At 41.8% G+C, this 23,870-nt stretch overlaps 2 protein-coding genes across 3 annotated transcripts in view; one reads left to right on the top strand and one right to left on the bottom strand.

Annotated features, from left to right (window-relative positions):
- Nucleotides 1–21,215, bottom strand: part of herc2 (HECT and RLD domain containing E3 ubiquitin protein ligase 2) — a 46,945-nt gene extending 25,730 nt beyond the window's left edge. The window contains exons 1-50 of one of the 2 annotated variants that reach the window (XM_028403232.1): nt 21,068–21,215; nt 20,040–20,146; nt 18,838–18,931; nt 18,336–18,467; nt 16,486–16,708; nt 15,887–15,987; nt 15,131–15,272; nt 14,764–14,868; nt 14,479–14,650; nt 14,201–14,374; nt 13,182–13,370; nt 12,920–13,071; nt 12,457–12,614; nt 12,253–12,366; nt 11,916–12,167; nt 11,641–11,834; nt 11,360–11,560; nt 10,899–11,127; nt 10,681–10,805; nt 10,139–10,317; nt 9,864–10,048; nt 9,632–9,787; nt 9,351–9,536; nt 9,059–9,235; nt 8,870–8,973; nt 8,611–8,761; nt 8,309–8,523; nt 8,087–8,219; nt 7,737–7,864; nt 7,404–7,599; nt 7,189–7,322; nt 6,887–7,063; nt 6,667–6,803; nt 6,325–6,476; nt 6,009–6,200; nt 5,731–5,918; nt 5,241–5,433; nt 4,975–5,157; nt 4,697–4,890; nt 4,362–4,509; nt 4,074–4,270; nt 3,711–3,941; nt 3,506–3,644; nt 1,822–1,968; nt 1,415–1,557; nt 1,057–1,324; nt 789–931; nt 609–707; nt 347–515; nt 110–235 (exon numbers count right to left, since the gene is read on the bottom strand). In XM_028403232.1, coding sequence (XP_028259033.1) covers nt 110–235; nt 347–515; nt 609–707; nt 789–931; nt 1,057–1,324; nt 1,415–1,557; nt 1,822–1,968; nt 3,506–3,644; nt 3,711–3,941; nt 4,074–4,270; nt 4,362–4,509; nt 4,697–4,890; nt 4,975–5,157; nt 5,241–5,433; nt 5,731–5,918; nt 6,009–6,200; nt 6,325–6,476; nt 6,667–6,803; nt 6,887–7,063; nt 7,189–7,322; nt 7,404–7,599; nt 7,737–7,864; nt 8,087–8,219; nt 8,309–8,523; nt 8,611–8,761; nt 8,870–8,973; nt 9,059–9,235; nt 9,351–9,536; nt 9,632–9,787; nt 9,864–10,048; nt 10,139–10,317; nt 10,681–10,805; nt 10,899–11,127; nt 11,360–11,560; nt 11,641–11,834; nt 11,916–12,167; nt 12,253–12,366; nt 12,457–12,614; nt 12,920–13,071; nt 13,182–13,370; nt 14,201–14,374; nt 14,479–14,650; nt 14,764–14,868; nt 15,131–15,272; nt 15,887–15,987; nt 16,486–16,708; nt 18,336–18,467; nt 18,838–18,931; nt 20,040–20,111 — 7,999 coding nt within the window. In that variant the 5' untranslated portion in view covers nt 20,112–20,146; nt 21,068–21,215. Of the gene's footprint in view, nt 1–109; nt 236–346; nt 516–608; nt 708–788; nt 932–1,056; nt 1,325–1,414; nt 1,558–1,821; nt 1,969–3,505; nt 3,645–3,710; nt 3,942–4,073; nt 4,271–4,361; nt 4,510–4,696; nt 4,891–4,974; nt 5,158–5,240; nt 5,434–5,730; nt 5,919–6,008; nt 6,201–6,324; nt 6,477–6,666; nt 6,804–6,886; nt 7,064–7,188; nt 7,323–7,403; nt 7,600–7,736; nt 7,865–8,086; nt 8,220–8,308; nt 8,524–8,610; nt 8,762–8,869; nt 8,974–9,058; nt 9,236–9,350; nt 9,537–9,631; nt 9,788–9,863; nt 10,049–10,138; nt 10,318–10,680; nt 10,806–10,898; nt 11,128–11,359; nt 11,561–11,640; nt 11,835–11,915; nt 12,168–12,252; nt 12,367–12,456; nt 12,615–12,919; nt 13,072–13,181; nt 13,371–14,200; nt 14,375–14,478; nt 14,651–14,763; nt 14,869–15,130; nt 15,273–15,886; nt 15,988–16,485; nt 16,709–18,335; nt 18,468–18,837; nt 18,932–20,039; nt 20,166–21,067 lie in introns of both variants that reach the window. The other variant, XM_028403233.1, reaches the window with a different exon arrangement.
- A 199-nt stretch (nt 21,216–21,414) lies between these two features.
- nipa1 (NIPA magnesium transporter 1) lies at nt 21,415–23,792 on the top strand. The gene is made up of 5 exons (XM_028403239.1): nt 21,415–21,578; nt 21,722–21,769; nt 21,894–21,984; nt 22,197–22,354; nt 22,550–23,792. Exons 1-5 carry the CDS (start codon nt 21,446–21,448, stop codon nt 23,053–23,055), a joined length of 936 nt encoding a protein of 311 aa, XP_028259040.1. The 5' UTR covers nt 21,415–21,445; the 3' UTR covers nt 23,056–23,792.
- Nucleotides 23,793–23,870: the final 78 nt, after the last annotated feature.

The raw sequence follows: 23,870 nt of genomic DNA, 5'->3' as shown, positions 1-23,870 counted from the left end.
AACAGGTAATTGAAGTTGCAACAGTAGAAGAAGATCATTTCACAGAATTTAATACTTTAACATTTAATAATTTAATAATAATAGAATAGGCTGGAGTGATTGTGCTTACCTTTCACAACACCAACACTCCTGTGAGTGACAGAACCCCATTTGTACTTTGGTGTTGTGACTGTGGGCTTCACCCTCACTTTATCACCGATCTTTATGTGAGAAGGAGAACTTTGTGGTGGGAATCCTGGGAAAAAAAACAATGTTAGAGTGTGAAGAGAAAACATGCTGCCACCCAAAAATGCAAACTTTGTGTTTTTAACCAACATCATTTTACAATAAAATTACATTAGCTCACCAAGCAGCTCAATGTGGATGTAACGGACCCAGTATGTTCCTCCTTTTTGTTGCCAGTCACACTGCACATTCAAGTCATGAAGTCCATCTCTATCCAGCTTAATCACTTTCCCAATATCTCCATCATACACTTCCTCATACGTTCTACAACACTTCACCATCATCCCCACCTGTAGTGAAGCCAATCATTGAAAGTCATATTATTTTTCATTCATTCTATCATATTAATGTATTTTTGAAAATATTTAAAAACTAGTGCCTACCTGGATATTCTCTCTCACGTAAACGGCATAATCATCATTGCTTTGGAAATCTGACCTTTTCTTAAATGTCTGGCTTTCAGTCACCACTGCACCTGGTGGCTAATGCAACAAAAAAATAAGAAGAATCTAAAAAGTCTGTTACTGTGGTTCATGGCAGAGATAAAAGAGAGAGTAATTTACCACAGAGAATGTTGGCTCTGCCTCCTCCAGCTCTTCCGGCACCTCCTCATCAGAGTAGTCATCAGACACAGTATCGGCGTCCGACAGCTCCGTTACATGAATGTCTGGATGATCCAGTAGCCAGCTCACCAGAGCCTCAACACCTAATGCACATGCTCAATTACTCTCCAGAGATAAAAGGTATCTCAGAGCACTAAATGTTCCTTTACTTTGAAACACAGAGTTACAAGCATTTTTATTAAATAAGGGTTTAATTATAGTAAAATACCTGGCACACCAGTTGCGCTGCCTGTAGTACCAGAAAGTGACTTCAAGGCAAACTCAATGTTTTTCCGTGGGAACCCCATCTCCATGAGCTGGAGGACTATAGGTAAGGGAGGAACAGGGGAGGTCTTCTGTTTCTTCTGTTTTGGTGGTCTGACATGCTGTATGGTGACAGGTGTGGTGGCCTCACTGGAGCTGCTCTCCTCAAACAACGGGGAAGATGGGTGGGCAGATTCCACAGCCAGGAACTGACAAACTGCCAGAGCTGCTGCCTGCATATACACATGATTTTGAGGTCAAACTAAAAACACTGGCTCTGAATCAAACATTAGCTTTTAAATGAGAAAGATCTGCTGACTCACCTCCATCTCTTGCCTATCAAAAATGGCTTTAATGGGGGAGGGCTGAGTGGCAGCAGAGAGCAGCTGCTGCAGAAGGATCAGTGGAGGTAAAGGACCTTCAGGCGATAAATCAGCCACATCGGGAGATGACACCACTTGATCCTCTATACACAAAAATATGGAGGCAAGACGCAAATCTAGTCAAATCAAAATACAATGCAAAAAAACCAGAATAACCAAAACTCTCTTTCAACCACATGTAATCTTCACATTGTCCCAAATATGCCCACTGGTTAGATAGTAGACATTGCTAGGTTTCTTCACATATACAAAGGCTGTGCAAACACCACATTAAAACCAAATATCCTCAGCCACATTATTTAGGCTGCTGTTAAAGCTCAGAAATGTTTTTCTAGATGGGGTCTTACCACTGGGGTTGGGTCCTATGTCCACAACTGCTGGCTGGGACAGGATCTGCCTGAGTTTGTCTTGATGAGAGAGCAGGGACCGTGCTGCCTTCAAAATATACAGCCTCAGCTGCTGACATCGCAGCAAATGGATGTCTACCTGGTCAGCTGCAAACACAAGTTTGATTAAATTCACCCTACAAAATTTTAGGCTCTGTCCACTAAATGTATACAGTCACTTGTTGATATGGCCTCAGCCACAGGTATAACAGGTATCGTAGGCCCACTGCTATAGACCTACGCTGTCAGGGACACAAACATGATCCACTGAGCAGTTCCCTGTCCCCTCAAATCCCCCTCTCACCCTCTTACCTCTCCTCTATTCTCATTAATCTGGTTCATACTAGTGATTCATGTCATAAACTGTGTTTGCCATCTCTCTCTTCGCAGGTCTCTCTGCCTCCAGACCAAAGCTTATTATCTTATCTCCGTCGTTCATCCTTGTTTTAATTACTATAATTATTTTTAAACTAATGATATATATATATCTACTATAATATAATCACGTTTCATCTTGCTCGACAACATCAACAACCTGTCATGTTTGTTTTCTGTAATGTATGATGTTTGCTGCATGTTTGCTCCTCTCTCTCTCCCTCTCTCTCCTTCATCCTCTCTGTCCTGTCTCCCTCTTCTTCTCCTCCTCTACCCAGCCGACTGTCAGCAGGAAGGTTTTCCTTAATGAGTCGGGTCCTGCTCAAGGTTTCTTCCTGTTAAAAGGGAGTTTTTCCTTGCTACTGTTGCCTTTAGGGGGGGTCAGGCTCTGGGTATGTGTAAAGTGCTTTAAGACAATGCTCATTGTAAAATGCATCATATAAATAAAATAGAATTTAATTGAATTAGCCAAAAATTGAGTTAAAGTGAATTTCTAAATTGCTTTCTAAATGTTATTCTATATTTTGACAAAATGATTACATTTTTTGTCCTAACATTTGCCTTTCACGCACACACCACCCCTTCAGCTTGTCTCACACACACGCTGACGTGCACTTCTGCTTCATGATGTGCATGCACGTGTGTGGCGTGCTCCACTCTACACGCGGCCTTTGAAGGAGAGTAAAAATCTCCGCTATCAATAACATCGTCGCTACATAATACAAAGCTCTTTTAGAATTTAAAGGATTTATGGTTTCTCACAGGGCTAGCGCACATGTTCCACAACAACAGTGCGCTGCCCACAGATGCACCGTCGCCAATCGGCCTTAAATATTCTGGCGTTGGCCGATGCCGATTATTAAAAAATGAACAAATATCTGCCTGATTAATCATTGACGTCTTGAAGATGTTTTGCTGCTCATCCAAGCACCTTATCAGATCTGACATTGAGATCTATGCAAAAGGGTGGTCTAAAATCCTAGTGGAAATGTGCAAACAACAATTATAAAGTGTTTGACAGCTGTGATAGAAAATAAAGGCTTTGCCACTGTTTAGTGAGAAAGGGTATGAATAATTTTTGACATGATTCTTTTTGTCATAATGTGAAATAAATTTAAAATATGTAACATTTTTCCAATAGTACGGTTTCATTTTCAGCCAAAACAGATCCATTAACTGAGTAGAAATTCACTTCAACTCAAAATTTGTCCATGGTATGAATAATTTTGTGCTACTATCAATTCTACAACATTTGTGTTATGTTCAGTACCTGTAAGCCCTCGGCTCAGAGACTTTTTCATGCGCTGCTTCTCCAGTTTGCTTCCAGCTAGGCTGACCAGATGGGCCCAAATTGCCAACATAGGCTCAGTGAAGGGCAGGTTATGCACACTGAAGGTTACAACAGGCAGCTGAGGGATATAACTTTCAGTTAGTTCAGAAAGTGAGAGAATATTTTTAAAAAGAGAAATGCTTACCGGTTTAAGATGGCTGAGGAAACAAACCCTACAGGTCCGCATCTCATGAAATTGCACAGTTATGCGTCCTTTTGGGGTGATGCGTGTGACTGTTCCTTCTCCATACTCTTCGTGAATGACTTGACCACCCAGTCTGAGGCGTCCATCAATCCCACCAATCACAGCCAGCACTGCCATAAGGCTGCCCACTCTAGGACCCTCTGTATCGGGAAAATACTCCTCCAAGAAACACTAAATGTAACAACATTAGGGATAAAGAACATTGACAATAATATTTGTGAGTTTCATTAATGAAGTCATATCAAGCACTGTTGCCACTTAGCAATATAGTAAATGAATCCATTACACTGCAATAAATCTTACAGTTTCAGACTGGCAGCCTGCCATAACATCTCCAATGGAACTCAGCTGAGTGTTGATGTAATCATTTATCAGACTATTCCACTGGCCAAGAGAGTGCAGAGTACGCAGAACAGCTACTATCTCCTCTGCCAGTGTGCTGCTATGAGTGGCTGTGAGCGACGCCTGTGGACGTGACTTTCTCCTTCGCAGGGAACCTTCTATGGGAAAAAAATGGCAAATTCAACAATACTTAGTACAACGGGTTAATACTTCTGATTTTTCCACTTAAAACCTGAACTACAGTCGCACCTCTGAGGAGAGGCAGGTCTGATGAGCAGGTGCTCAACAGGCTTCCCAAGAAGTTGAACAACTTCTCTATGAGGAACTTCATGTCCTGAGAGCGTTCCGTCTTGTCCCATGAAGGCAGGACTGTCTGCAGGAGACGCAGTGCCAGGATCTGGAAACACATGGCGACCACAATGATACCTTCTCAGAGACACTCCTCTTTGTAACTTTTTGCTGGCCAACAGTCTCACATACTCTCATAAAAGGCCAAAACGTGAGTGTTTTAGGACTGAAACCAACTAATTCATCTATAGTTTACACAGCATATAAAGCAAATCATGCAAGTCATGGTGACTCACCTGTCTCTGCAAAGTAATTGCATGGAAAGATTGGTGTCCCTCAACAATTCGGATAAGCAGACCAATCCAAGCAGAGGTACTGAGCATGCTGCACATCTGTGGCATGAGAGCAATGCTGCGTATGAAGCCCAGTGTACACCAGCTCCTATGTTGCTCTAGAGACACCAGCCGGTGGGAGTGACAGCCTGACAAGACTGACAAGAAAGAAGGTTCAGGGTAAAATTAGATACTAGCTAATAACATGCCTTGCAAAAACCTTTGTCATCAGTTTTTGTTACCTGACTTGTCATTAGCTCCACTTTCCACAAGCATCCTCAGTAGCCCACACAGGGTCCGCGTAGCATCTGTCTGCAGCACTTCTGCATAGATCCCAGCTGACAGAGATAATGTCTTCAGCAGGTTGACTGTGCTGACTAGCATCATTGCTGTTGGATGACTGCTTTTCTCCATCAGCTCACCTTCTGGAACAACAAATAAGAAATTGTAAAGGTCAAAGTTTGGCCCACACATTTTGCTTGTAGCTAAGAGTACACTGTAAAGTGACCTGTATCATCTTCTGTGTCTGAGTCCTCAGTAGGTGGCTGGGCAGCTGGAGGTGGCTCTGCAAGTTTAAGGTCATACTTTCCCTCTTTGCCCATTCGGTATGAGTTGGTGCTGCTTGTATCCCATTGCACTCTAATCCAACCATCCTCACCCAGCTCCCCAATGACCCTGCCAAGACCGGGTGCTGGCCCATCCTGCAAAAGCACACACAAGGTTATATACTAAGGTGGGCAGCAGTGGCTCAGTGGTATAGCAGGGTTGTCCAATAACTGGAAGGTTGGTGGTTTGATCCCAACTCCTCCCTAGTCACTGTTGCGTGTCCTTGGGCAAGGCACTTTACCCTCCAGCCTCCGGTGTACTCACTGGTGTACAGCGCTCTTTGCTGGGCTGCCTTAAGCAATTTCCCCATTGTGGGACTAATAAAGGTTTCTTTCTTTCTTTAAGTACCCTTGTTCTTACAGTATCATGTCTCTTTGCGTTACTAATCTCACCTGATCTCCCCATTTCCAGTCAACTCCTCTCATGACCCTGGTGCCTATCTTCATCATGGCTGCCAACTCTGGGCCTGAGGCCGGCAGGGGAGCAGGGGCTGCCTCCTTTCTGGACTCCTCCAGCACTGTGGCAGAACCTCCATGTACACATAAATTCAGGTCTTCCTCACTGCTGTCTGTGCTTGGTCCTAGAAACAAAACAATACAAAAGAGACATGAAACACCTCCATCGCTAAAGATGTCCTTTCTGGTCATGTTTTTGACTTCACAGTACTTACCAATGAGCCTGAGTATACTCTGTGTGAGGGCCAATATGCCAGAATTTAGCAAGAGACTTAAGTTGTTAGACCCATGTTTTAGGGACAGCATGTGTATCATTGCAAGAAGGAAGCGGGCCTGTGGAATGGTGCCAAGGCTTGGTCCTGCAGGGTTCTCATTAGTGATGGTCTGCAAAGGAACAGGCTGCACTCCTGGTAACAAAAGGGTAGGCTTGTGAATTTCTCCTGTGAGGGACTACAGAATTATCTTAGCTAGGAAAACAGTTGCATAAAAAGGTTTACAAATAGCTAAACCATAAATAGATTAACTCCTCACCTAGCTCATTAAAGCGGGTGCTAGCCTCAAGCAGGATGTTGCGAACATTGTGGATGGCCCAGGAATACAACTTCCCAAAGGTTACCTCCAAAAGCATGCGATTATAGGGAGGAATCAGATCCACATCCTTTAAGCAGTCAGACAAAGGCTCTCTGAAAAGGTAAGTATATACAATCATAGAATTGCATACCTCTAGACTTTACCATGGCTAAAAACATGCCATGATTACATTCCTATTTGAACATGTATGTTTTACTTTGCTGTTGACACATGCTCAAATCAACTCCTTACATTCACTGATTAAATGCAACACAATAAATGCATTTAAAACTATTGACCTACCCAATGTTGGTCCCTTCTGGTATTACCCTCTGCCAGCCACAGAGCATGGCATATTGCACAGACGACAGCAGGAAGTTTTTAGAGGCTAACTTCAGCATTGTGTCAATGCCCTCCAGCCTCACCTCGGCTCTTTCCAGCTATGAAAGAGTTGACATGTCTCATTATTTTTCATTTCAATTATATACACAATGATTCTTGTTTTAATAAGATAAACTTGCACCTGCTTAAGAAGACACTTCCTCATTTTTTCTACATCTAGTGGTTCCTCTTTTAGTGCAAACTCCACTATGGTGGCCATGAGGCTGGACTGAGAAAAGGCACCCTGAACACTATGTTTCAGCCACCTGTATCTCTGGACATTGGCCACACTGTTTAGAAGTGGCTGCCATTTGTCTTGCTGCAAAAATCATAAAAATAGTACAGGGGTATCAAACTTTGCAAACATATACACCATTATTCTTGCTCTTTTGACTACACACAAAATATTTTTAATCCTTTAAAAATCAAGCTGCAGTTCACTACCTTTGTTGTCCTGCTTGTGGGTGATTTCCTATCAGCAGGTGTGGGGTTAATGTGCACATTAAGTTCCTCTTCATTGGTCCCTTCATTCTCCAGCTTTGGCTCTTCTATGTCAGCAGACTCTGACTTCTTAGGCACTAAAAAACATTTTAATTTAATGACTGGCTTTAGAGATGTAAATAAATATCTGTCACTGCAGCAGGTGTTGAGTATCCTACCTCTTTTTTTCCTTCGGTCCCTGATGATTTTCTGGGCAATCCTCCTCCAACGTGGCTGAGAGTTGAGCAGCTTCAGTTTGGACACTATAGATAGGTCGTTGCTTACAGCTGGTCGCAACTCATTAAACAGAAAGCGCAGACGCTCGATAACAGGGGCACACACCTCCTTATAAGAGCGACCTTGTTCCTGATGGGTCTAAAATAAGTGTGACATACCAAACCATTAGCAGCCTGATTATCTGCACTACAATGTCCACTAGGAAGGTCTTATCAACCTACATGATGCCTATATGATCTAGCATGACATGTATTAGTACAGGTGTATTATCTTACCTTGATCAAAGAGCACTTTGCCTGGTAGACCATGCGGCACACGTCAATCACAGATTTGGGGAGGGACCTCTGTTTCCCTTGGTCCACACCCAAGGCACACTGACTGACAAGTGACAAAGCAACATGACCTGTAACAAGAAGAAGACAGTTTTACATCAAACCTTTTACAAGTGTAAGTCATTATTATAGTTATTATAGATCTGATTATGTGCTTTTGCTTTTTATACAAATATATACATTGAAAAAACGAATTAATAAAACAAAAAACCCAAATTTCTTTGACAAAGTGACCCAAAATTAGCAAGTAAATCTTCCTCAAACAGCCTGTCTGATTCTAGTCAATAGGTTACCGAGGTCTTGATGTTTAAGCAGGCAGCACAGCAGGAGGCGGCCAACTTCTTCCACAGGGTGTTCAGGGGGGAAGGTGATAGGAGTAATAAGATGGTACTGCTTACAGCAGCGCTCTATTTGGCATAAGAAATCCTAGGATACCGCAAACATGAAAAGACATTTAGCTTTGTTCTTGCAGTGTATCAGCCACTTTACAGACTGTATGTTATTCATGCCTCTACCTTCACAGTGTGGTCCTGAGTGTTGTTGTCAGCAATAGCCTGCAAGAAAGGCTGTGCATGGTCACTAAGGGTTATTCTGCGGGAGTAAAGTTTGGCCTTATCTGGAGTGGTTGTACCCAAGGAGCTGCAGTGGTCTTCATCCTTTTCTTCATTGTAGTTGTAGTGGATCTGACTGGTTTGCAGGCCTCCACAAAATATGGAGGACTGGAGCCACTCTGTGCAGAGTGTTCAAACATTGTAGTTAAATTAAATTGTTGGTCAACACTTTGATTTTTTTACAAGGATAAAGCTATTCAACTCACTGGCACATTCAATCTCCATGGGGGACAGGGGGGTGCTCTTGGCTAGGTAGGATGCATGAAGACCCAGCAGCAGCCCTAAGTTTCTCTCAGTGTCAATAAGTGGGGAGGAGAGGCTGCTGAGGTCTGGAGTGGTGACTGTTTCCTGGTTAGGCTGTAAATAATAAAACCATTACATGTATGTATGTATTATTACAATATCAGAGTGGGACCACAAAAAAATAAGCTTCCTTTATAAAATTAACAATGGGATAGTTGGTACCTCCATATATTGACCAACACAGAATGCCTGCATAGAATCCCGTGTGTCCTCAAACTGCAGGGCAGCTTCCAAAGCAACCACAGGGTCCTCTCCTGCAAACTGGGCTGTAAGCAGACACATTTGTTACACCAAAAAGAACATTAAAAAATGACTTAAACACATAATTCTGCATGTCTTATTTAACCTTACCCAAGATGCTATTTCCTGTTAGTGACTGTGACTGAGCCTGGAAGTCTTTGATGTCATAAACCTTCCCATCAATAACTGTCCAGAAGCCACCATCTTTGTTGTGGTTCTCCAGGTCAGCCTTGCGGATGAGTGAAACCTCCTCATTGCTCTTGGAACTTTGCCCTGTGAAGAATGACCCTGGCATCACAGTAGAAAATCTTGTTATATTATCAGCTTATCTTCACTCTTTAATTTAAACTTGTGATACAAAAAATACACTTTAGTGAAAAAAACAATACAAATGGTGTTGTACCCATAATGCCTGGCCATGCCAGATCCTCAATGTCATCCCTTTCATGTCCTGGAGCTAGGTGGTTAAAACGGTCTAAATGCTCTAGGAGTCCAGCCAGAAGGGGAATTGAGCCAGTCTCCTGCATCAGACCACCATCAATGGTGAGCAGGAGGACTATGGACACCACTAACTCTGGCAAGAGCACACCTATCAAAGAACAAAGCAAGCCACACATAATTGTCACACTTACTCCTTAAACGTATAAATGCAATTTACCCATGTTTAAGAGGAAGAGGAATCACCTGTTAGATCCCCTTCAATAACACGAGAGACTTCAGCAAAGTGGCGGCGACCAGTAGAAGCGATACTAGTTGCCACTGGTAAGATGTCTCCAATGTGAGTACACAATAGGGCAATGTACTTCTTTAACAGTGATCCAACACCAAGAAGTTCTGGATCTGCAATAGCCCCAGAGAAATCAAACTCGGTTCATCTATAGACCATTTCAATGAATCTAGACAAGTTGATACTCACTGTATCCATTGATACTGTCTGTGCCACGGACACCCAAATATAACTTGCTGACCAGCAGCCTCTGAAAGCGCAGCAACAGGTCCAGAGATGCAGAGCGTTCCTTGCTGACAGGCTCTGCCTCTAAATAGTTAGAGATGCGGTGAGCAACATCCTTTAGCCTTGCAATGGTCTGGGAAGCAATGTTCCTGTGAAAGTCAAATATATAAATTGTCAAGCGGACAGCAAAAGGGTACAATGTTGCAGAGATTTAGTGCAAGTGAGGTAGATGCAAGTACCTCAAAAGCTGCTGTACAAGCTGTACCAAAGGAAGGCTTTGCTTTCCTGCTGACTCATAGATGCCTGTGTTGATGAGATCTTTGTCCAACATGGCGCGGCATCGGTGCATGGTGGAGGCATTAGCTTCCTGCTCATCTATCTCCTTCTCTTTCTGAGCCTCCTTCTTGGCTTCAATATCCTGTTATTAAAAGAAAAATGCCAAATGTAAGTGAGAGGAGCTTTTCTGGAATTTGGATGTTGAGGAGTAAAATCAGTTTGACATCATCAAATCCAATGGTATATATATTTTATAATATAAAGATATATTAGCTGAATGGTCCACAACTTGTAAAAAGACACAATAAAAACATGAATAGGTTCTCACCGTCTTCAACGATAAATGGAGTATTATAGTATAGTAAAGTAACATGAATATGAAATATACAATTCTGAACCCTTGTTTTTTAAAAATGTTACTTAAAGAGACAAAGCATCGCAACTAGAAATACATTAAATACAGAAAAACACCAGAGTGATAACTGAATGGGTTTAAAACACTGACCTGTATCTCTGCAGTTATGGCTGCATTCAGTGCAGATTCCAACCCTCCATCAGCCATTAAGCTGCTGACCAACAAGTCAATCATGAAGCGTCGTCCTGGACTCACACTCATCTCAATTCCTGACGCTAGAAAAGACATAATTAAAATCTCACAAACCCCCTGATGCAATAAAATAATGAGAATGTTCTGTTTTAGAGTTACAAATGATTTTCACTCACCAGCATTAGGCAAAAGTGAAGACAGTGCCCTCGCCCTTTCCTCAGCTGTTGGCAGCAGTACTGACCAGCCACTCTGGAGGACAGCTTGAGCTGCTGCTTGTACAGTATTGAGCACCCCGGCATTGCTAGCTAACACTACCACTGTTTGTTTCAGGTTGTTAAGCAGCACACTGCCAAGCCCCAGCCCCAGCTCCTCTGGATCTACCTGGTTACTGATGGCTGCATGGAGCTGAGGAATAATAGGGAAGGTTTAGGACTCCAACTAAAAATGTTCAGCTACATTTTATTAAAAAATGAAGAAAACCTCCAAATATTCACTATGGATCCAGAGATTTTTAGACATTTTAGACAAAATGTGCTTCAGTTATGTTACTATAGCACACAAAATGCACAGTTAGACTGATAGGACACAAACTTTGGAATGGAAAATGGTCAGAAAACGTTTGCTGAAATGTTTTTACCTGGAGCCTGAGGAGGCTGAGTGTGGCGACTACCATACACTCCTTCTCCTGTGGGGGAGGCCAGTCTGAGCTGCCATCCATGCCCTCACTGACCTGCCTCAAGAGCAGGTCTAGCTGCTCAAAGGTCATAGGGCAAACATCTACCACAAAAGGTACACGTTGTCCAACAGACCACTCAGAGCAAGAGGACCAGGCAAAACTCTAAAAACAGACAGATGCCACATGTGTTGAATCTGTCTTCTATTATTCAATGCATATTAAAGTAAAAAAACACGTCTTACCTGCCCTGGCCCACAGGAGATCCCGACTATGTGTTTGGAATTGAGCCCTGGGAGTGCCTTGGGCTGCTTCTTGTTGGAAAAAAGTGTATCAAAGTGTTGCAGCTTGTCATTGCTGCCCCAACTGTGCACCTCACCATCGTCAGTTAGGGCTAGGCAGTGTGTAGATCCTACAGCAACATCCACAACTTTCTTTCCTGATTACAAACACACAACACAGAGATAATCATTTGTGTTCCAAAAGCTTCCGAAAATATTTTTCAATGCAGTCCACTTACCCTGTAGACTGTCAAGCAACTTTGGGTACCGGACATGCTCATCTGTGCCATGACCAAGACGCTGGTTGTCTCCCTTCCCCCAGGTGTACACTTGACCATCTTTGGTGAGGGCAACTGAAAACTGGCTACCGCAGGACACCTTTACTATATCCAGGTCTTGCAGCTTCTCCACCAGCTTGGGTGTCTTGCAGCCATCACTGCCTCCTCGGCCCAGTTTACCATAATCACCATCTCCCCAGGACCACACCTGACCTGTGAAAAACAAAGGAGGTGAATGCTGAGAGAGAAAATCTCTGCAAATTGGGGGCTTTATTCAAGTAAAAAATGACTCTCTTACCATTTTCTGTGACAGCAAGTGTTTGGGCATCACCACTTCCACATGCCACATCCACCACCTTCAGTCCTTTTAGTGCCGTCACTAGCATTGGTGTAGTCTGGTCCTCACTAGAACCTAAAAACCCAGCCAGAAGACAGTTTGTTTCTATATTATTATTGCTATAAACCAGACAAAGATGTTAGTGTGTATTCATTTTGTGCTCACCGTGGCCCAGCCGACCATAGTTCCCTCTTCCCCATGTATAGAGCTCGCCATCAGCTGTGATTGCGGCACTGTAAGTGCTCCCACAAGCAATGTGTACTACATGCTTTCCTGTCTGTTTCCCATTGAAGGCAACAATCATTGAAGGCTCCTCTAAGTATCTGAAATAAAGTGAAATTAAGAATATGAGACAGAGACATTAAGAGGGTTAAAATGCAATCAGTGGTTGCTATGGATGTTTTCTTTGTACACACCTAGAGTTGTGAAATAATATAGTATAGCCTTTCACCATCTGACTGATTAATGATTTAACTTTGTTTCATACCCAGTAACTAAATTTAGAGCATCCAAACTTCTACAACTGTAAGGTACCAGAATCTTCAAACAGCTTATATTTTATAAGATGTACAAGGTGAAAATAAACATGTGGGGAAGCCTAATTTGGCAGAGTTTTGTAGCTTCTTACGTAGTGTCTCCATGTCCAAGGCGGCCACCATCACCACAGCCCCAAGAGAAAACCTCTCCATTAGAGGACAGTGCCAAGTAGTGCTGTCCATCAGGGTGTGCTGCAAGCTTTACAATCTTTCTGGAGCTCAGGGAGTGAATTAGCATAGGAGCCTGCAGCAAAAGAATTTAGACACTAAATATGCAGCAGACACAATGGATCAACAACTTCCCTGTCTTACAGAATACAGATGTTATATTGATGTTTAGTCAACAGAACTAACCAGGGTTGTGCTCTTGTAGTTCTGGGTATAAACAGCACCTGTGCTTGACAGGATGAGAAAACCCTTCTCTGAACAAACTATTTGTGTGACACCGAGGCTGGACAGGGCTTTACACTGAATGGGTCCATTAACGTTGGCATAAAGTTTCCAGCCCAGCAGACCCCAGGCAATCACTTCCTGCAGTGATCCCTGGAACAAAAAAGACAGTTAAGACGGACATCCATCATCAGTTGGATGAGATCTCACCTTGCCTGGAACCCAAGTGCCTGAGTTTCAATGCTAATGAGAACAGTGAGGAATCAGCCCAGAACTACTCGGGAGAAATTTGTCAATGATCTCAAGGCACCGTCAAACATTAAGGTGGAAACATTATGTTTTGGGGACAGGACAACTGCACCACATCAAAGGGAGGATGGATAGGGCCAGGAATATGCTTCCCTCAGCCAGGGCATTAAAAATGGGTCATGGGTGGGTGTTCCAGCATGACAATGATCTAAAACACATGGCCAGGGCAACAAAGGATTGATCAAGATGAAGCATATTAAGGTCTTGGAGTGGCCTGCATAGAAAATCTGTGGAGGGAGCTGAAGGTTTGAGTTGCCAAACGTCAGCCACCAAACATTAATGACTTGGAGAGGATCTGCAAAGAGGAGTGGACCTCTGTGATTGCCAACAAAGGTTTTGCCACCAACTACTAAAACACATTTTGTGAAGGGATCAAATACTTATTTTCATTCATGAAAATGTGAATGTGTTATTGTTCTGCCTCTCACTGTTCAAATAAACCTACGACTGAAATGGTAGACTGATCATTGTTAGTGGGTAAACTTACAAAATCAGCAGGGGTTCAATTATTTTTTTTCCTTAACCGTATGATGTTAGGGTTACTCATGCTTGTATTCACCCTTTACACCAGAGTAAAAGAAGACACTTATGCAGTACCACATGTAGGTAACCTCAAGGAGAATGAACAGAATACAAGTAATCCTTTCAGTTCTGACAATTAATAAAAAAGTCACCTTGTGTGATGAGGGGGAATTGCAGTGTGGAGGGCTGAAGGGAGAAGCTAAGCGGTCAAGGTGAGCCATGATCACAACAGCTGTTTGACGAAGGTCAATGGCTAGGTCATTATCCTGAGGCAAGGTCAGGTAGCGCAGGAAACTCTCATTTGGACTCAGAGGAGTTGTAAGGATCTAAATATATAAAAAACAATCAATGACCAGCACAAGCTTGATTATCAAACATGAAAAGGACAAATGTGAGTTTTTCAAAAGGTGTTCCTATTAAAAGTGTATACCTCTGCTTCCTCTTCAGGAGCAGGCTCCTCCTTGCTGCTGTGTATGTTCTGAAAGCGCTGCAACAGTGGCAAAAGAGGAGCGCTGGTTCCCTGGGTGGACCGCTCATTGTCCATCTCTCTGGTGCCACTTTCCCACAGCCGTAGTAGTAGCAGAACAGCAGAAAGAAGCTGACTAGAAGGATACACAAAAAAAGACTAAGTGAGCAGTGAAAAAGAAGCATTGCATTTAAGTGAAGTCGGATATGGCCATAAAAATATAAGCTGATATTTAGGATATCTGGCTACCTGAGAGTGCCCCGCTGTACAGCCAGCTCCAGCAGTATAGCCAAGGCTAGGTGTTGATCCTGAAGAGGAATGTTACCCTTGGTGCTGGCACTCCCATGGACATCACTTCATCACAAATGAAAAAAGACTTAAATACAAATAACAACAACAACTACAAAATATGATTTACCTATCACACACAATAAGGCTGCAACTAATAATCATTCCAATGGTCTAAGGTTATAACAAATTGTTGATGTTGTATGACAATTAAAGATATTAAACTTAATGAAATCAGAAAAAAAAGCACACAAAAAACACAACTCATCAATTAACTGTGAGAGGTAATCAGTTCTACTATATAGGAACTGATCAGTACATAACAAACCTGAGGAACTTTGTGGCCCTCTCAACAACCTCTAGCCATACTGATGACACAGTTCCCTCATCGAACAGTGTAGCCTCAGGTAAGGCCCGCAAGGCATCTAGAGACTCCTGGAGCAGCTCACTGCAGAGATCTGCATCATCTCCTGCACAAAAATATATTTCTGGTTTATGAGTGGACTGCCTGTCCAAACTCTTGCGTGATATGCAGAAACAGAAAAGCTCTGAATTGTAGGCTCACTAAGTATGTGGCAGGTTAAAAGAACGCCCTGTTGTACTTTTGCTTTTCTTACAACATATTCCAGGAATACAGCTACAGTGAGGACTTTACAGGCTTTACGCTGTGTGTGTGTGTGTGCTGCTCGTATTGGACAAGCAGATCTCAGCCCCGCATTGGTACACATAACAAAACATATTCTCTACTCACAGAGTTAACAGTTAAATGTATTAATGAGGCACTTAATAATCTGAATTTGTAATATACATATATTACCCAAACAACCATTCATCACATTAGATTCTTGGAATGTCCCTTGGACTGTGAGTTCTAAATATAGGACTCACTGTCCTATATTTAGTAGCAACAACAAGCTAAAAACGTAACATGACCAAATATTTTAGATTGTTTACTATGAGCTGTTTTTGACATGGTGCAACACATTTTATCAACAGCTGCTAGGGAAAGCTCTATTACTACAGCAGCTATCACCACTACTACTAGGGGACCACGCATCTTCACTGTCAGGGTTGTGGGACTTACCTGACCTCCAGGCCCGACGAAGAAAAGCAAAGGCAAAAGAGAGGGCTGCCCTGGAGCCGACCCTGGCCAGACCTTCAACACTTTTGCTGACTGGACGAGGACTGAAAAATGAAAGACAAATAGAGGGATCAACTGTAGGAAAAACAACAAGCTAAAGGGTTTAACTAAGACTAGTCACAAGGGATGTGTGCTGTACAGTACTTTGAGCTGTCTACATCTGTACAAGCACAAAACATCTTGTTTATTCCAGAAACACATGATAGATACTAGTTTAATATTACAACACCTAGAAGGTACCAGCATTTTGTCTGGACCACATGTAGACCTCCTGTTACTGTCTCAGTCAAAACACTGTACAACTGTAACTGTAAACACTTCACTTAACTGGTCAGACAACTCCATCACAGAACAATTCATCCCTCATTCACTAAAGCTCTCCAGCTTTGTCAAGCATAGGTCTCCAACCTACACACCAAGAAGGAACTAGAATCTTCACCTAAACTGCATATCTAGGAATTGTGGGGAGAAGATGTGTTCTCCACACAGAAACACTCCAGCCTGAAAGCAGATGTAAACTCCCTATATTCATTATTTTCTACCTCTTGTTGTCAGCTGCAGGCAGGGGTGGGCTGGGGGGTGTCTTCCAGCGGACTTTGTATTTCTCCTTCATCATGCTGTGACTGAGAGAGATGAGATAACGCTCCAGGATGACCAAGCGCTGGCGCAGGCGTTGAGCAGACAGAGTGCTTTTGGCCATCTGACCTGAGAGCTTCTGCTGGTCTTCAACTAGAACCATCAGACAGTCCTTTAACTCCATCTCATCTGGAGGGCAATGAAAACATTACCAAGTTACAAATAGTGTTTGAAAGAACAGTGAATTCAACTGATAGTTATCAGATCAAACGAGGTCAAACTGGTTACATAAAATTGTCATTTGTCAACAGGTTTTCACTCAACCAATCTGTGAAATCTTTATAGTTGTCTCCTCTCAAGCTCTAGGAGGCTCTGAATAACATGTTAGGCTTAAAAATGATGCACTTGTGGCCAAACACAGGTTTCGACCAACATCCTTTGACAAACTACTGGGAGTATGAATGTGTTTTAGTTGTGGTCGTCAAATACTTTCTGAAATTGAATGCCCCTTCCCAGATAGTTTCATGATAAATACCATTTCACATCACCACAAGCCATGACTTTTGTATTGTTTTGAGTTCTAGACTACATATAAAAACTGCTGAATTATAATAATTTAAGTTTTAATCTGGTAGTCTAATTGTACCATTTATTCTGAAGCTTTCACAATGCACCAGATATTCTATGTATAGAACAGTATGACAAAAGGAGTATAGTGTAGAGTATAGTGTAACCTTCTGTAGGAAGTGTCCTGTGTTTTTAATAATTATTCTTTGTTCCGATTTGGCTGAAGAAAATACTTTTTGTTTATCTATTAGGCATTGCTGCAGGGAAAACAAGAGGGGCCAAAATAGCCATCCTGAAATCCTCTTAAGCTTTATGTAAGCTAGACTTGCCTGAGGTTGTATGAGCTGAACAACAGTCAGCTGTGCTTGGCTGTCAGGACAGATAAATATCCCAGTTAGATTCTTACTCTTCATTTAATATTGCCCACAGGGGTATTCAAAATGATTTAATAAATGTACAGGGCTGATCCAAGTCTTTATAATTTATCACACTTGAGAGGACATACACATCCACTGGTCTGAATCAGAGGAAAGCTGTGCCTGAACATCCTGGTTTTAATACATACAATAAGCTGTAACAGCCAAGACCAATGTGTTTCAGCTACCTGACCACCCAAGAGAAAATCAGGAAGTATGCTGGTGAACTTTTAAACATTCATGACAGAGCACTTGCCCATGTAGAGATCATGTTACCTTTCCTGTACAATCAGTGTGATTTCCTGGCTCAGTAAATACAGTTTAAAAAAAGAAAACAGAAAAAAACAGCTACAAGCAAAACTTGCATTCAAAGTGTATGTGGACCAGACCCCATCCCCCACCCAAAGCTTATCGCCTGTGACCACACCATAACGCTGTTCCACCCATTCCTACTAGTAAACACAAGCTGGGTGAGAGACAGCACCCCACTCTGAAGGACATTGTAATGCCTATTAAAATTACACCCAGCAAAGTAAAAATAACCCGTCAGACCTGGAGACTGCACGTTCTCATTTCAGAGTTTCCACATCTCACGTGCCAGCAAAACATGCACACATTAGCACAGCCTGACAAACATGAAATTTATAAACGGACTGACCATGTGATGAAAAGGTCAGTATAACTGTATCTAGTCGACATTTGAGTGTTGGGAAACCGTCTGGTGTCAGCATGGTATTAATTACCCTACTTGGAATAAATAACAGGCACTAATAGGGTCGCAAGGTAGCAGGCTGCCACCGGGCATACTGCAGCCCACCAAAATGAAATATCACCTGGCTGCCGCCCCCAGTCCCAGGTCTCAATGATGGAGTGGTGCACAGATGTTGACATATCCTCCTCCTCTTTCTTCTCTTTGTCATTGGGCTCATCCTTCTTCTGAGTTCCAAAACAATCTGTGCAATCTTCTACAGAGTCAAAAGAAATTGTAACAGTTTCAGTCTCAAGGTTAACATGCCATTCCTTTGCCCATGTCAACTGTCCTTTGACAATGTGTGAAAATGCTTTATGTTATAATAATCAGATGTCAAAAACATAAAGGGGTAACATGTTGATGAAGATTCTCAGTCATCCAGAAGTCATTCAGAAGGTTAAAGCAAGGCATCTGGACTTGTAGAGTTTTCCTGAAGATGTTTCACTGCTCATTCAAGAAGCTTCGTCAGTTCTAATGGTTTGGTGGAGAAACAGGTTTATATGTGGCTTGTTTGTGGCTTGTGTGCCTTGCTACAACCTTCTGAATAAGGGGTAACGCAATACTCGAAGGAAAAAGAGCCATACCTGGATGAGCTGATTCTTCTCTGTTGAATGTTATCTCTTCATCTTTAACCATTTCATTCCACATCTCACTCAAGCCCTCTGGAGAGAAGGCCCGCTACAAAAGGATTAAAGACTTAGATAATTAGTACGGAGTACACTAAATGTAAAATGTTATGTCTTCACGTATTTATTTGCTTTATAGATTCTGCATAACCATATGAGCCAGGCAGATTATATTTACATAATTAGCCAATAAATACACAACAAAGAGGTTTCATTCAACCTAATGTGTACTATTCGTTTGTATTTCATTCCTATGTAAAAAAAATTTGACATTTGCTACTTATGCATTTAGGTTCATTTAAGCCTTGTTCGTGAGTACAAAAATAGTGACTTTATCTCATTGTTTTGACTGACTCAAGACGATATCAGCAAGAAAAAAAGAAATGCGTCATTGGCTTAGTGGTACTCCATTCATATGCGAAGAATACTCAAGCTGAAAACCAGCTCTTGCTTCAAGAATCGGATATCTTAAATGTCAAAAATGTTGACATCGCCCAAAAACAAAGACGAAATTTTTCCTTCCTGGATAGTTCCCAACTCTGACAATGGGAGAACATCCAGTCCTCATTTGAAGGTCCACACTGGTTTTCAAGTTTAAATTATGTCCACAGGCTGCAGATTCTTTAGCTGAGAAATTCTCCCAGTCTTCCCTACATTGCATAATTATTACCAACATACACTTGTTGTCACAACACAGACCATTTAAAGAACAAAACTTTTCTAAAGCCTGCCAAGTTAATAAGGGCTAAGCCTCATTTTAACTTAATGGGAAAACAATAATCTTCTGCACATGAGGTAATCCAGTGGTTTAAAATGATGTGATGTGATCAGTACTATGCAATCACTTCCAACATCACAGTAAACCTGTTCTGGAAAAAAAGGAGGGCAAAGACAGACATTTTATATTAGACATCAAGTCTTTGAGAGCAGTCACATTTGAATAGTAAACGATAAATGGCAGTACTGCAGTATATATAAATTCATTTATCTAACCTCAGATAGAAACGTTTTCCAGCTCACAGAAATCCAATTTTACAACTGAAGTTAATATAAAAATATCAACATTGCAAATTTTTCTCTGTGATATTTTTTTTATCAACATGATGATCATATAATGTTGAACTACAGCAGCACCTTCATATTTGTTTACGTATGCATACCTGCAAGTCTATCTTCAGCCATTTGTCATGAAATCTCTGCTGTGCATCAAGGGTAAAAGATGGAGAAGGCATATTTGCCTCCTCTCCTGGCTGCAAACGCAGCCAACCTGCATGAGAAAAGATGATCTGAAAACACAGCACAGTATCAATGATGTTTACAATACTGCAGACAGATGGGAATAATGGCTGTCAAAAAGGAAACCAAGAAAAACGGAGCTCTTTGTGGTCATAACATGTTATGTTAAAGTATGTAAAGATGGAGATTATTATACTCTTTATAAGTGTGTTTCCTGCTTTAACTGTTTAAATCAAATTAATAACAAAACTTGGTATAGTAAAACCATCAGCCCAATCAAAAAGCCAGCCCAGCAGTTTTAAAGCAGAGGACTGGATCTTACCAAAAATCAAAGGGGATAAAGATATTTCAATTCAAATCATGTTCATTTTATCGTAGATGCTTCACCAGAATGTGTACGGTGCTTCTCCCTTCGCTGGGTCATTCTATTCAATTATACATGGACTAACCCCGTACCTTCAAAAGCACCGCCATGACAGGCAGCATGTAAACTGTACCTTACATTAACTTAGTTTCCAAAAACGACGATTTTAAAAACCAAAGATAAACAAGTACAACGTTACTCGAAGCATCGAGAGAAAATGAGAACATGGTAGCATTTAACACTAGCAAATGAACAAACTCTGTAACCCTTGGTCATGGTTTTGTCCTTTGGCTTTTGTGACAAATGCAACTCCAGCAGGTAATAACTCAGACTGACAATGCGTCCTTACGCTTATATACATTCCTAAAGCTGTGCAGCAACCACAATAGCTTGATGACTACTGCTAGCTACCTAGCTTGCTAACGAGCTAATACTAACACAGCGTTAGCCAGCCGAAAGCTAAACTACTTCTCGTCATCTTAGCAAGCTTTAGTAAAATGACACTCAACATATCGAGGCGCAACGTTAGGGAGAGTTTAGTAACAACCCGTGCAACATGTACATTTTGACAACATGTTTTTCAGATACCTGCGGTGTCTTGTCAAGCTGTTCTCGTCCCTTAGCTGCTTTGCTGCATTAACTGAACATTTATAATGCTTTTGATTGACAGGTCGACGACTGGCGAAAGGGACATGGAAACAATCTACGTATGTAACAGGGCGACTTAATGCGATTGGTCTGTGACACCGTAACCCGCCGCAGTGGGGTTCTATCGCAGACTTTTGTATTGGCCACTAAGTTCACTCCGCCCAGTCGTGCTACCCTGTATCATAAAATGTGCGCTTACTTGGGCTATGAGGCGGGACATAAGAGGGGCAGGGTTGGGCCGAAATATCGACAAGCTGCCTTTAGGTGGCGCTGTTATCTCAAGAAAACTTACAGGAAGTAGTATGTGTCCCCACAGTAATGGCTTTTGATTCAGAGCTAGGCGTTGTTTCGACTCAAACTACTGGAATAGTGATAGCAGTAATATCGAGTTTCATCAATGGGTCGACATTTGTACTCCAAAAAAAGGGCATATTACGAGCCCGCGACAGAGGTAGGCTGAAAACAATAAAGGAGCATAAGACCGAATACGTTTCTTGAACATTAAGCAACATGGATAGATGTGGAGATTTATAATTTAGCTGACCAACACGCCCAATGACACACTAACTAAATTATTTAATGTATTGTTCGTAGGAAGGTCGCACTTCGCCGATGTGTTGTGGTGGAGTGGCACGACATGCAGTGAGTATTGCGCCATCTGTCGGCTGAGGTTGCACGTTACATTTAAATAGTTCGGTTTTGTGCACGCATCGGTAAATAAATCATTGTGAATATTAAAGAGCATTTTCATGTACAATTTTTTTAGTGATCATTGGTCAAATTGGGAATTTCCTGGCTTACAACGCGGCCCCTGTTGTCATAGTGACACCCCTTGGAGCGTTTGGGGTGTTGTTTGGGTAAGTCAGTGGCCTGTCAAAGAATAAACAGAGGGACTCTGTCAGACACACTGGCTGATCAGGCACGTTGGTTACCTGAGGCACTATACATTTTTATTGAACTTTGGCAGGTACTTGTAAAGACAAATATGCAGATAAATAGCAAAAAACAAAACCACAAAAAGCATACATTCATGACTGACTCTTGTGACGAGATGTTTCATATGTTGCAGGGCTGTGCTGGCCTCATTGGTTTTAAAGGAACATTTCAATATCCTGGGGAAGCTTGGCTGTGTGCTGTGCTGCTGTGGCTCTGTTGTGCTGATCATTCATGGCCCTAAAGCAGAGGCAACTTCAAGACTGGAGCTAGAGGAGAGGCTTTTGGACCCAGGTGACAACGTCAAGTATTTTGGTTTTAAATTTACTATACAAACCGTTGTCCCCATAGTTTCAAGGTGTACACTGTGGAAAATGTTAGCATAGCAGTAAAAAGTCACAGATCCAAAGTCAACATTGTATTCTAGCAGATTATCTCATTCTTTCTAAAATGAATGTATAACCCAAAATGCACTTTTTCTTCCTGCAGTGTTTGTTACCTATTCCCTCTTGGTGGTCCTGCTGCTCATCATTTTGATCGTGTGGGTTTCTCCAGCACATGGTTCTTCAAACATCATGGTGTATGTCACCATATGTTCTCTTATGGGTAACTTCACTGTTCCAAGCAGCAAAGGACTCGGTCTGGTAGTCCCAGAAATGTGTGGTGATGGGACGCTGGACAGCAGAGCCCTAGCTCTTTTCCTGGGCTTGCTGGGGACGCTGGCTGTCAGTATCCTCATACAGTTCTACTTTATCAACAAGGCCCTGGAGTGTTTCAGCGCCAACATATTTGAAGCAATATACTATGTGACTTTTACATCCACTGTAATTCTTGTTTCTGCTCTTCTCTTCAAAGAGTGGACTACACTGAGTTTAAGGGACAGCCTTGCTATGCTTTGTGGTTTAATAACAGTGTGTGTTGGAGTTGTTTTACTACGCATTTCCCAGGAGGCTTTGATCACTTGGAAAAAGGAGGCACGGAAAAAGGCAGATTAATGTTTACATGAATTTTCTTGAAGACCTCAAACTTTCTTGCTCTACCTCCTGTTTAACTGACCAAAGCTACAGTATATTTATAACTAGACTCCTTACAATATAAATGCACAATAGAGTTTTTGAAATGATCATTCCTGATTTAATGTAATTACTACTACTACTAACTACCATTTTATGGTGTTATGGAACACATCATTTCATTTCAGCATGGCTTGCCTGCAGTAACCCTAAAGTAGATAAGAAAATCCTTTATTAATCCCCCACGGGAGAAATCCACAGTGTTGTAGAGCAGGTAGGAAAGAAGCACATGAAAAAATAGATAAATATAAATGAATACAAGATTAATGTATGCTTGATTAATTAACAGTGTATAGTGACTGCGGCAGTGAATTGTTATGAGCATAGCTGCTTATATTCCTCTAGAGCAGTGGCCTTTCATAGACTCTTACTGCTGTCCCTTTCTCCTGGTGCCAGCCTGTCTCGGTCACATACACTTTTTCAGTGGGCCTGTGAATTATTCAGGGTAATTTCAGAAGCAGGTTCTTTAGTGGAGGAGTTGTGCAGAAGACGAACATCAGCAGTGACTGTTTTGCCTCGAGCAGGGTTTTATAAAGTTATAAATGTGCTGTTGGTGGTTTACATTCATTTGTTGTTATGAAATCCATTTGCAAGACTGTATGATCAATAGCTCAATAGGAAATTAGAAAAGCTCAAAAATAAAAATATATCACTCATTATCGTTGATGTGTTTGGTTTTCCACACTCTTGTTGACATGGCCCCTAACACAATAATAAACAGGTTTTTATCACTAACC

Source organism: Parambassis ranga, chromosome 4 (assembly GCF_900634625.1).
Source record: "Parambassis ranga chromosome 4, fParRan2.1, whole genome shotgun sequence".
NCBI lineage: Eukaryota > Metazoa > Chordata > Actinopteri > Ambassidae > Parambassis > Parambassis ranga.
The sequence above is the reverse complement of the archived record's forward strand: the minus strand, read 5'-3'. Positions and strand labels throughout refer to the sequence as shown.